Source organism: Cryptomeria japonica, chromosome 6 (assembly GCF_030272615.1).
Source record: "Cryptomeria japonica chromosome 6, Sugi_1.0, whole genome shotgun sequence".
NCBI lineage: Eukaryota > Viridiplantae > Streptophyta > Pinopsida > Cupressales > Cupressaceae > Cryptomeria > Cryptomeria japonica.
In genome coordinates this window covers 625,677,961-625,691,583 of record NC_081410.1, presented here as the reverse complement: position 1 = coordinate 625,691,583, position 13,623 = coordinate 625,677,961, and the positions used below count along the sequence as shown (strand labels likewise).

Genomic DNA, 13,623 nt, shown 5'->3' with positions numbered 1-13,623 from the left:
AATTTGCAATAGAAGAGTAGATCTGAAACAAGCATTAACAATTAAACATTTCACAAGCTCAATTACTAAAACGAAAATTTTAGGGTTTTTATGCAATTAACCTCTAAAATTTGCAAAAGATCAAACATGGAAATGTAATTAAGGAAGCAAAAAAAAATTTCACATCTAACCATGAATAATCAGAATTAGGATGTTCATGTCGGGTTCACCAAAATGTAAAGTGAAAAATCGAACCCTAGGTGTTCCCCCCCCCACTCCAAGGAGAGAGAAAGGAGGGTCACTAGGGTTGACGGTTTTCACTTAGGAGAGACTTTACATTCAAAAGAGGGGTTGAAACCCACAAGATCCAATCTTACACAATGCAAGACTGGATTCTAAATGAGTTTCAAGGGTTAAGACATCAAGGATACCCTCTTTTGTAAAGAATGTAGATAGAATGATTGAACTAGGAATGTATGTAAAAGTAAGAAAGATTTGCTTGTAGACAGAGATAGGGACACGGGATGAAGCTACGGACCTGAAATTAGCAGTAAAATGTCGAGACGATGCTGTCCTACAAATTTGAGTGAAAGTTGACGAGACGATGGCGCCCGGAGTGCACACGGTCCTCCGAAAAATCCGCGGAATGAAGGGGGATCTGTTCGTCTCTGCACAAGGATTCTAGATCTTCAATTACAGCAGCGTACCTGCAACCTACACACAGAAAAGAGAGGACGATTGGGGGGTTAGGGATTAGGGGTTTGCCTTTAGGTCAAACCCCGGTTTTGGAATTAACCAAGAAATGAGAATGTTGTAAATGTAAATGTTTGTAATGTAAACAAGTATTGATACCTTGTTGTAAGAATGTTTGTATTCTTACATGCGAAGGTGTAATGATGTTGTATGTTGTATGTTGTAAATGATCTCCTCTTCAATGGTTGAATCCTTGTCTTTGAATGCAACACCTAGCCTTGAATGGAGACTTAGAATACTCAATTGCTTGAAGGAATGCTTGAATAATGTTTTAATGTTTGAATATCGCTTCCACGTCTTGCTCTTGCTTACTTCCTTCCTCCCTTTCTAGGAGAGGAAAAGTAGTTTATATATGTAAAGCGGAAAATCGTGATCGAACCCTAGTTGCTCTCCCCTCTTCCAACTCCGAGGAGAGAGAAGGGAGGTTCGCTAGGGTTGATGGTTTTCACTTAGGGGAGAGACTTTACATTCAAAAGAGGGGTTGAAACCCACAAGATCCAATCCCACACAATGCAAGATTGGATGCTAAATGAGTTTCAAGGGTTAAGACAGCAAGGCTACCCTCTTTTGTAAAGAATGTGCATAGAAGAATTAAGCTAGGAATGCATAGAAAATGACCAAGATTCGCTTATAAACTGAGATAGGGATACAGTATGAAGCTGCGGACCTGGAATTAGCAGTAAAATTTCGATATGGCACTGTCCTGCAAATTTGAACAAAAGTTGTCGGGACGATGGCGCCCGAGCGCCACGGTCCTCCGAAAAATCCGCGAAACGAAGGGGGATCTGTTCGTCTCTGCACAAGGATTCCAGATCTTCAATTTCAGCCGCGTACCTGCAACCTACACACAGAAAAGCGAAGACGATTGGGGGGTTAGGGATTAGGGGTTTGCCTTTAGGTCAAACCCCGGTTTTGAAATTAAACAAGAAATGAGCAAGTGCTGTAAATGTAAATGTATGTAAAACAAGTACTAATACCTTGTTCTAAGGATGTTTGTATCCTTATGTGCGAAGGTATAGATGTTGTATTTTGTTGTAATATGTTGTATGTGATCTCCTCTTCAATGGTTGAATCCTTGTCTTGAATGCAACACTTAGCCTTGAATGGAGACTTAGAAGGAATGATTGAATGCTTGAATGTTTGAATGCTTGAATTTTTTAGTATAGTTTCCACGCTTGTACACATATGTCCTTCTCATCCATTTATCTTATGCCAAATGAGAGAGAAAAATGTAGTTTATATACTTGTCATTTAGGGCTGATAGACTGATTTTCCCGACCTTAGGCCGACCAGGAAAGTTAATTTCCAATTTGCAAACAAAAAGACCCGAGACCCCTTAGGAGACCGGGCCCAAAATAGGACCCAGGGACCAGGGCGCTGGGCGCCCTGGTCCTGAAGGACCAGGGTGCTGGGCGCTCTGGTCCCACCTTCCGGGATAGCAGGGTGTAAGGAGGTTCAGGCCAGGGTGCTAGAAAATATAGTTTTCAGTGTCATAAACAGGTTTCGGGGTCTCCATTCAGGTTACGTGTTGCGTCGCCATCGTGAAGACCGAAATGCAGTCGAAATTGCAAGTGTCGCAATTTTAGGATGCTACATTTAGCCCCCACTTTAGTGGGAGTATGTATGCTCATACTTCCGGTAAAGTACAAGGAAACAATATTGAAAGACTTTCACCACGTCAAGGAGGCAAGACACACCAAGCCCCCAGTGGACTAAGGATCTTACGACTTTGATTGACCAAGTAAAAGGGAAGATCACGAGGGAGAACCATGACTGTTAGTAGTAAGGTTCCCTCACTATGAGTCATGCAAAAGAAATACCAAAAATTTTCAAGGCAAAGCTAAGTTCGCCAAGAAATTTTCAAGTATCCTGAAGAGATAGACAGGGTGTATGCCCCCCTACGTTAAAGCGATCGCACACGCCTCAACGGGGGTGATTGTTTTAACGTAGTGATACACATAAGAAATGAGAAAGGAAAGGAGCACGTTATCACAAAGATTTAGCCCCCAAGTGTGAGATAAGCCCAAGGATAATAGACACAAAACACAAAGCACAAGGTGACTTCGCTTTCCTCGGGGTCAGTATGCTGTATGATAATTCATGTATATATATCATATGTATGTATGCATAATTGTTCTTCATTCCCCAATCAAGGAAGGTCACCTAGAAGAAGGGAACACATGTGTCTTTTGAGTCAACATGAGAGAGATCGAGAGATCTCAATGCTTTGCATCGTCCTCAAGTAGACAACACTAAGGACAACAAATAGAAGAATGAGAATAACATATAGAAGAAGTAACGAAAGAGAGGAGGAAAGAATCTGCTATGCTAATGAAACTAGTCTAGCATGTCATCTACCCCCCGATCTTGCTGATCAATGTTTCGGGAAGGCAGGGAACACGCTAGAGGAGGAACATCCAACACAGTAGATGGAGCTATCATAAGATCCAAACAAGGGCTATGTTCATGTTCCAAGCCACGCTGTTCTTGTCTAGGAGCTAGGATAAGTGCTTTAGAAAATTCATTAGATAAATGGTTATCAATATCAACAAGTTCATATTCACTATCAGAAGCAAGAGGAGTAACATTTTCATCATGAATAACATTTTCATCTATATCATCATCAAGATTTATAAAAATAGGATCTTTAATTCGCACAGGATCAAGACCATCATGCATATTATGTTTAGGAGATTTCGGCTCAATCATCGGCTGAGGAGAAAATGGAATAATGCTTGTTGAAGGTGTTTTTGGGGATTGCAAAGTTTGAGAAGCAGCTGCTTGAGCTCTAAGACGACGCTTTCGTCGACGTTCGCGTGCCGAACGATTACGTCTAGTCTTAGTAGGAAGTGAAGAAGATTGAGGAGGAGGAATGTTCTCATCCTTATCACTTGTGTGTTTAGGTTGTGGTCTCTTAAGCTGGATAATAGGAGAAGAAGAAGGTATCTTCTCTCTATAAAAAGAAGGAGGAGGAACTGCTCCATATAAAGGAGGAATTTTTGGTTTAGGAAGGAGACCAAGTCCATCATGATGAGGAGGGATAGGTCTACTTTTAGAAGGTTTATTAGGCATAGACATAGTCACATCCATAGGGATGGGTTGGAAATCTTCTTCAGGAAAGACATTAGTTTTATCTTTCAAAGGAAGAACTTCCTTCTCAAGAATGATAGGAATATCAAGTATAGGTGTTCTAGGTTCACTTAAAGATAGGATCATATCTGTTTTCCACTTTTGATAAGATTTGAAAAGATGATCACTTCGCGGAGGAAGAGATTGGAATTGTTTAGGCCAAAAGTAATCAATAGGAACGCTAGAAGTTCTTTCAGCTGGTTTAAAGAGACTATGATTGATAGTAACAACTTCACCATTATGGGGAAATTTCAAACACTTATGTATAGGAGAAGCAATAGCTTTCATGGAAGATAGCCAAGGATAGCCAAGCTTCACACGAAATTGTTCGGAAGATGGAATAATAGCAAAGTTCACATCAAGGGATTTGTTATGGACCTCAATAGGCAATGTAATAGAACCAATTGCAGGAGAAGAAAATTCATCAAATAATTTCACAATCACATCTGTTTTGTCATAAATCACTTGATTCAATTGCAAAGTAAAAAGAAATTCTTCAGTAATAACATTAACCATGCACGAAGGATCAATAAGCACTCCACGGCAAGGTGTATTCTCGACTTTTGCAACTATGTATAAAGGACCATCAGGTGCTCTAATGGTTTCACTAGAATCAAATGTGATGGAAGGTTCTTTAGGGATTTCTTGCTGCTCTACAAAGTTAATCACATTCGGAGTCATAGACACAAGACCATTAGATGAGAGAGAGGAATCCTTAGCCTCAATCGCATTAGAGGTATGAGAAGGTAATGGATCAGTAAAAATTTGAAGGTTTTGATTAGGAGGAGCTACAGATGTATTGCCTTTATCATTCACTCCAGAAATAGAAATAGTATTGTTATCAATCAAATCTTGAATTTTACCCTTTAAAGAAAAACATTTTTCAGTATCATGCCCAGGCTGACGATGAAATTGACAAAAAGATTTGTTATCAAAATAAGGTGAAGTAATCTTTGCAGGATCAATTTGTCTTATAGGAGGAAGAGTAAGCACATTTTGTTCCAATAACTTATTCATAATACTATGCAATGATTCATTCAAAGGAGTATACTTTCTTTCTTTCTTGAAAAATTTAGAAATAGGAGGCACACCTGATGCTGCATTCACATTGTTGTTGATGATGTTTTCATTGAATTTGATGGAATCTCTGTTCGGTTTAAACTTCCCAAATGGTTGTTGACTGCTAGCACCCTTATCACTTGGAGCCATAGGATGTGATTGTTCCATTTGACTCACAGTCAGTTGATAATTGTGAAGAGTTGCGCACAACTATTGGAAAGAAGTAAACTCAGAAAACAGGAGTTTGTCTCGAATATCTTTTTGTAAATTAGAAATGAAGATTCTTTGAATATCATTGTCAGGCACTGGAAAAGAAATTTGAGCATACAAATGCTTATATCTACCAATGAAATCAGTCACTTTTTCTTTAACACCTTGTTTACAATGCATTAAATCAATCAAAGTAACTTTAGGACTTATATTGTTTTGAAATTGTTGAATGAAAGCATTTGCAAGTTGTTCGAAAGAAGTAATAGAATAAGAAGGCAACGAGCAATACCATTGTAGGGCTTTGTCTCTTAATGTTCTAGTGAACAATTTTGCAAGCAACCTTTGGTCATAAGCAAAATCAGTACATATTGTTTGAAAAGTCTTAACATGTGTTAGAGGATCACCTTTACCATTATAAAGCTCCAAATGCGGGATTTCAACATGTTTAGGAGGGATAGCTCGAACAATGTCAAGAGAAAGTGGACTCGCAACATCAAATGTGGGCACACTAAACTTAGATTGATTCATAGAGGCAATTTGTTGCTGTAAAGAAGAGACAGTTTGTGCAAGATTGTTAATGGTTGCTTCAGTCGAAGAATTCATATTAGATGTGTTAGATTGAGATGGAGGTGTTATGTTATTGAAAGAAGGTAAAGAGTAAGGTGGTGGGACTCTATGATAGTTAGTCATAGGAGATGATTGGACAGGAGGAACACTACAAGGAGGAATGGAATGGTTAAACGAATTGCCCCCTTGCGTCATGTTCATTTGTGGAGATATAATAGGGACAGTCATTGAAGGAATGAATGAAGAAGTCGAATTAAATGAAGGAAGAGGATTAATTGAAGAAGAAGGGTTGCCCCCATGACTAGTGATCACAGGAGGAATGTCTTGTGTAGAAGTAGCCATTATGTTTGATGTAAAGGTAGGTATGCTAGCAATAGGAGTCATCAAAGGAATAGAATGATTGACTTGAGTAGGAGGTTGTGTATAACCCAAATTTTCAGCACAACTCTTCATAGGCATCACATTCGAATCCACAATGTGTGCAATACCACGCAAAATATCAATTCCATTCTTATCACTTTGAAGCATACGTTTTAGACCCTCAATTAAAGGAAGAGCTTGACTATCAGGGTATTCTTGAGACATCCATTGTCGAAAATCGTCAAATTGGTTATCCAATTTCGAAAGTTGTTCTTCAGAAACCTCATGGAGAGCTTCTTCATCATTAGGAGGATTAGAGGAATTACCCATGTCCTCGTTAAAAAGGCTATTCAAATTAGGTTCCATCTCGTCAGTAATTAAACCTCGGAAAGACTTAATTCTACGGCTTCGTCTAACGGGAATAGTGTAAGTAGGGCTTATTGTTGTAAAACTCATGCACTAGAAAGAGAGAGAAGATTTTGAATTTAGAGGTAGCAATTTTCAGTAAAATCAGCCAATCTTCTGGATTTAAGCTGTTAAATGCAATCACAACAGTCTCCCGAAATTTTGGAAAAAATGTCTGGGACCGTGGCGCTCGGAGTGCAACACGGTCCTTGCAACTTTTTTCGAAATTCGTAGGGATGAAAGGTATGATGATTTTAGAGCTGATCTGAAAAAATTGAGTGATTTTACGATCTGTAGATAGGCCAAATTAAAGTTGCAAATTCAAAATTGAACCCTACCAAGATTGTCGAAAAATGCAAAATTTGAATTTTTGAAAAAGAGAGGGAAACTGAAATTTTGAATTTTATGATTTTAGAGGGAATGTCAAGAGCAATGCAAATTTTGAAATTCAAAAGTTGACTTAATTTCACGCAAAATTTAATTTTGAAAGCAGAAATTAAAGTTGTTGTAATTAGGCACTTAATTTCAAAAGTCACAAATTGTAAGAATTTGAATAAAGCACTGAAATTTTGAATGAATGCAAACACACTTTTCAGATTTAGGACAGTAAGAACACAATTTTGACACAAAATTTCAGTTTCAATGATTTTTAAATGTTTAGAAGCCTTAATCCAAGCAATCACATGACCAACTTTGACTATAATTTTGAAGGTGTTAAAATTGATAAAATCAGCCAAAATTCTGGATTTTAGCAGGAAAATACAATAAGATCTCGCTCCCGAAATTTCGGAAAAAATATCGGGGACGATGGCGCTCGGAGTGCACACAGTCCTCGCAACTTTTTTCCAAATTTTCAGGGATGAAAGATATTGTGATTTTATTGCGGAATCCAAAGTTACAGCTAATTTGGAGATGTTTTGATCAGTGAAATTGTCGGACAAATGTTGAATCAAGAGGGTTTCAAAAATTAAGGTTTTGACACTTAACCACTTAATTTTCAAAATTAATGCACGAATATGAATTGACAATTTGTAATAGAAGGGTAGATCTGAAACAAGCATTAACATTTAGACATTTCACAAGCTTAATTACTAAAAAGAAAATTTAGGGTTTTTATGCAATTAACCTCTAAAATTTTGCCAAAGATCAAACATGGAAATGTAATCAAGGAATCCAATTTTCAGATCTAACTATGAATAATCAGAAAGGATGTTCACGTCGGGTTCACCAAAATGTAAAGCGGAAAATCGCGATCGAACCCTAGTTGCTCTCCCCTCTTCCAACTCCGAGGAGAGAGAAGGGAGGTTCGCTAGGGTTGATGGTTTTCACTTAGGGGAGAGACTTTACATTCAAAAGAGGGGTTGAAACCCACAAGATCCAATCCCACACAATGCAAGATTGGATGCTAAATGAGTTTCAAGGGTTAAGACAGCAAGGCTACCCTCTTTTGTAAAGAATGTGCATAGAAGAATTAAGCTAGGAATGCATAGAAAATGACCAAGATTCGCTTATAAACTGAGATAGGGATACAGTATGAAGCTGCGGACCTAGAATTAGCAGTAAAATGTCAATACGGAACTGTCCTGCAAATTTGAGCAAAAGTTGTCGGGACGATGGCGCCCGAGCGCCACGGTCCTCCGAAAAATCCGCGAAACGAAGGGGGATCTGTTCGTCTCTGCACAAGGATTCCAGATCTTCAATTTCAGCCGCGTACCTATAACCTACACACAGAAAAGCGAAGACGATTGGGGGGTTAGGGATTAGGGGTTTGCCTTTAGGTCAAACCCCAGTTTTGGAATTAACCAAGAAATGAGCAAGTGCTATAAATGTAAATGTATGTAAAACAAGTACTAATACCTTGTTCTAAGGATGTTTGTATCCTTATGTGCGAAGGTATAGATGTCGTATTTTGTTGTAATATGTTGTATGTGATCTCCTCTTCAATGGTTGAATCCTTGTCTTGAATGCAACACTTAACCTTGAATGGAGACTTAGAAGGAATGCTTGAATGCTTGAATGTTTGAATGCTTGAATGTTTGAGTATAGTTTCCACGCTTGTACACATATGTCCTTCTCATCCATTTATCTTATGCCAAATGAGAGAGAAAAATGTAGTTTATATACTTGTCATTTAGGGCTGATAGACTGATTTTCCCGACCGTAGGCCGACCAGGAAAGTTAATTTCCAATTTGCAAACAAAAAGACCCGAGACCCCTTAGGAGACCGGGCCCAAAATAGGACCCAGGGACCAGGGCGCTGGGCGCTCTGGTCCCACCTCCTGGGACAGTAGGGTGCAAGGAGGTTCAGGCCAGAGTGCTAGAAAATACAGTTTTCAGTGTCATAATCAGGTTTCGGGGTCTCCATTCAGGTTACGTGTTGCGTCGCCATCGTGAAGACCGAAATGCAGTCGAAATTGCAAGTGTCGCAATTTTAGGACGCTACAATATACTTGTCAATTAGGGTTAGGAGACTGATTTTTCCGACCTTAGGCCGACCTAGAAGCATTATTTTCCGAATTGCAAACTTAAAGACCCGATGCCCAACAAGAGACTGGGCCCAAAATAGGGCCAGGGACCAGGGCGCTGGGCGCCATGGTCCCACCTCCCGGGACAACAGGGTGCAAGGAAGGATTAGGCCAAGGTACAGAAATATGCAGTTTTTGATGTCGTAAATAGGTTTCGGGGTCTCCATTCAGGTTCAACGTTGCGCCGCCATCGTGAAGACCCAAATGCAGTTGAAATTGCAAGTGTCACAATTTTAGGACACTACACAAACTTTTCATAGACTGAGTGACATGTCAAAGGCAACCAAGGAAAGACAAGAAAAGAACGAGCAACACAAACTCGGCTCTAGTGGTTATATGAAACTTGTCGCATAAATTGTAAGAATCAGTAAATGAAATATCACATCAAAATATTTATAAATTGCAAACAATTTTTTTTTTAGCAAACAATACAAGCAAAATTCACGATACTAAGCAAAAATGCAGGGCTTTGAATTCAATAGAGCACCCACAAAAGATGACAAGAGAATTGTCTACCAGCAAGGCTTTACAGTTGTGGTTGAATGGCTACAAGAATTGAGTGGGCAAACACAAGATTCTGGTGCATCCGTCACATAGGTAAATAAGCTATATAAAAATATTTTCAAATTGAATACCTTACCAATAATCTATTTGATGTTAAGTTCCAACATAAAGTGAATTTATTTGTTTTAATTAAGCGAGCAATAATAACAATGCGCATGACATTGGAATGTAGCCTGATAATCGTGGAAACACAACCTCCACATGGAGGTCTGGATGTGCATCCCAGTAGTGAAGGTATTCATTTGCTATTCAATTTTTTTTATGTAATTATTAATACAAATAAACATCTTAAATTGTAATTGGTGTAGAAATTAATGTAACATTTTTTGTTAATATTTTAGAGCATGTAGTCGGTGGTGACCAAGTGGAGCATGATCCGATAGACAACATCAGGAACGTGATGTTCCCCAGTCAGGTAAAGAGGACCATTGTTATTCATTTAAACATATTTAATTGCAATTAGTGTATTGATTAATGTAACCTTTCGTATTTTAACTCCAGAGGATCTAGAGGGTGTTCAACATGTTGAGGTTGAGGCTAGACAAAATAATTTTGAAGATGATGTGGCCCCATCAGGTAAAGAGCGTCACGGTTATGTTCTTTAAATTAATGAAATACTTGTAACAAAAATAAAAAATGATTTGAACCTAACCCATTTCTTTGTTATTGCAGAGGACCCCCCTTTGCATCGGTGTCCTCGTCCTCAGAAGAGGACTAGGCATACATAGAGATCACGAGCAGAGGGCAGAACAACTGAAGAGGGAGGAAGTGATGAAGAGAACGATGGTCCACTTAGACTTTTCATAGCTTCAAAAAATAAAAATAAATAAATAAATGATTGTAATCTACATTATTTGATAAAGATTGATTTTTATGTGTTAATGAATGTAATTATGTGCTAATGAATGTTCATGAATGATATGTGTTAATTAATATTGATGAATGTTGCGTGTTAATGAGTGTTAATGAGTGTTATGTGTTATTGAACGTTATGTGATAATGAATGAATGTTATATTTTATTAATGGATCAAACAATGAATGAATGTTAGATGTTAACGGGGAATTTAGAGTGATGTTAGGGGGGGAGGGGCCAAATGAGCTTCCACCTTCACGTGGTTGGCCCTGTTAAGTAGAAAATATTAAACTATTCTCGAAACCAAGCGAAGCTCCATAAGATAACAAACTTTTCACTATTTCATTATGTTGCACAGTTAATCATATTGAATAATGTATATTGAATCTTAATTGCAGGGTCCAACACGAACAACGACACCACAAGTAAGTGGTTTGTTTCTTAAGTTTTTTTTTCATGATAATCTAGGAAGGTTCATCTACAGTGTTATGTGTAACTGTGAAGGTGAGAAATTTATATTTTTTGTGATTATGACATTTATATTTTTGTTCCAGGTGGATGACTTGGAAGAGGTCAGTGATTACTATCAAAACAGGGGTCGCTTTGATGAACTCATATCCATGTTTGTGATGAGCAACAACACTGGAAGGAACTTACATATTTATATATTCAAGATGATGAATATGATAATGTTGTCACTACTATCATGAACCATTCTCCAAAGACATGGGATCATATGCAATTGAAAGATGTTGTAGTTAAAGTGGCCAAGGTTGAATTGTACTACAAAGCTATACACTTTTATTTGCAAGAACACCCAGATCATATTAATGACCTCTTGAATGTCCTTGCCCTTAGGGTAGACCACACACTAGTGGTTGACATCATGCGTAAGGTATGGCTCTAAACTCTTTTTTTCTATTACTATTTTTAGGATTACCGAGATGTCTTTCACTTGAGTATTAAGTTTTTCTAGATGTTCTCTTTAGCAGCTATTTGGTTTGGAAAATTTTCATGACTAACTTTTGTTCTATTGTATTTGTTATCCACACTAGACATCTATGTCTTGTGAAGTCGTACATGGTTGCAGTACATAGCAACAATGTAGTTTTTGTTTTGTTTTTTGATAAAAGTGGACAAGCCACTAAACTTATATTAATTATAAATATGTTTATTTACATCGGGTTCAAAAAGGCATACCAGCAGGAAAGAACCCGCAAGAAAACCTTCAGTTGTAGCCTTTAAAAAATAAAAAATAAACACTACCCTTACATCATTTGTTACTATCCAGTAAGAACACCCAACCCCCTACCTCTGACATTACAAGGTCCCATAGGACATTTACAAAAAAAACCAGTATGCTGCCAAATAAAGGGCTGAACAAAATTCCATCAAAATATCATGACATGCCCCCAAGGAGATAATAGAGATGTAGTAACTGTCAATTCCACATTGAAACCGAATAAACCTCCTCGAAGAAAAGATAGTGCCAGAAACACTCTAGCATAATAGCAGCCAAAAAGCCTCTGAATCTGCATCCAAAAAAACCATACCACCAACTCCAAAAAATAGTCAGATATACAAAAACCAAGAACTAGTGCTCTCCTCCAGAGGCTCATGGGCTGAAACCGGAGGAGGAATAACCCTCAGTGGAAGTGTCAAACGAGCAGGAGCAGAGAACAAAAAATCTAATGTGATCAATGAGTGCAAGGCCTCAAAAATGACCCAAGATTTATCCACATACTGATCAAGAACCAGATACAACAGAAAATCCATAGAAGCCCGTTTATCTTCCATAGTGTCACATATCAGTCCCATTCTTAATTCATACAATAATTGACCAAATCAACCATTAACCATGAGCTCATGGAGGGGAAGAAAACCACCATAATAAAAGGACCCCACATCAAAACTATAATCAACCAATGCAGAAGAAACCAAGTCCCAATTACATACTAACGGAAAAATAAACGTGGAAACCAAGAGGCAAACCAAATCAACATCAAGTAAAACATCATAACAGATTGTAACAAAATGAGACAAAAGCTTAGCATAAGAAATATGAGGGCAAATTTCTAGCCATCGACACCCCAGCAGCTTGTGGAATTCAAAAGCCACCACAGTAGAAAACAAATTAAAGACCTTACCAAGATTGTCGCAATTATCCACATTCTCATCCTCTAATATCCCAGAAGCCAGAGAAGATGACATTTGCTGGAAGAAGAAAACTCCAGAAAACCATAGAAGCATAAAACGTAAAATGTTGCTTATCTCATAATAAAACAAGATAACACATGAAAATATTAAAACAGCCATCAACTTACCATAATGACGAGAACAGATAGGCAAAATATCCATTGCAAACTTCCATGACAAACATTTCACATGATTTAACAACCCTGAAAACTGACAATCATAAATGAAAATCAAGAAGGAGAGGACGCCACTACCAAACAATGATCATCGCATAATACCAAATCTGCCATGGCCGAAAACTCACACAAGGTGAAACAGTGATGTAGTACCAATCCTTAATGAATAAAAATAGCCCAAGATCATACCATATATTTAGAAAATCACACTATTCCATATCTTTCTTGCACCGAAGCTGAATATTTGGCTCTTTCCGAAGGTGCCAGGGAGATGATCTGGTTACATTGATTATTTAGTTATTTGCATTGTAAATAAAGTGAATGTTTTATTTTGTGACAGTCACAGTGCTATCTAAATGGCTCATAATCATTCATCTCAGCGTTGTTCTAAACATATTGACATTCATGCTCATTTTGTTCGCCATGTGGTGGAAGAGGGTAAGTTAAAAGTTGCAAAAATTGACAATAAGGTCAATCTGGTAGATATTTTAACCAAGGTTGTTCCCAAAGAGAAGTTCGAATGTGCTAGGACTTCTCTTGGTCTTGTTAAACTAAAGTAAAATTTTGAAATAGAGTAGGGGAATGTTTGATCAGTGGCAGCATCTGTTGGCATTCAGGTGGGAGATTGTTAAGTCTGAAGGCCAACAAACACTTCTATTTTTCCCTCCAAGTGTTCACTCTTCAGCTTATACATATATGATATGTTTATATATATTTTTTTGTTGTGTGATTGTAATGACTCTTCTGGATATAATAAGATGTTCCTCTGTTCAGTGTGGATGTAGCCATATTTTGGTGAACCACAATAAATACTGGTGTCAATTTGTTTTGTGTATTATTGTTTTG

The 13,623-nt window shown here is 37.9% G+C and overlaps 1 protein-coding gene across 1 annotated transcript in view; it reads left to right on the top strand.

Annotated features, from left to right (window-relative positions):
* The window catches only part of LOC131068725 (7-ethoxycoumarin O-deethylase-like), a 30,150-nt gene extending 16,813 nt beyond the window's left edge, over positions 1-13,337 (top strand). Inside the window, exons 3-5 of the mRNA XM_058003976.2 lie at positions 10,804-10,830; positions 10,960-10,977; positions 13,158-13,337. Of these exons, the coding sequence (XP_057859959.2) occupies positions 10,804-10,830; positions 10,960-10,977; positions 13,158-13,337 (225 nt within the window). The remainder of the gene's footprint in view (positions 1-10,803; positions 10,831-10,959; positions 10,978-13,157) is intronic.
* Positions 13,338-13,623: the final 286 nt, after the last annotated feature.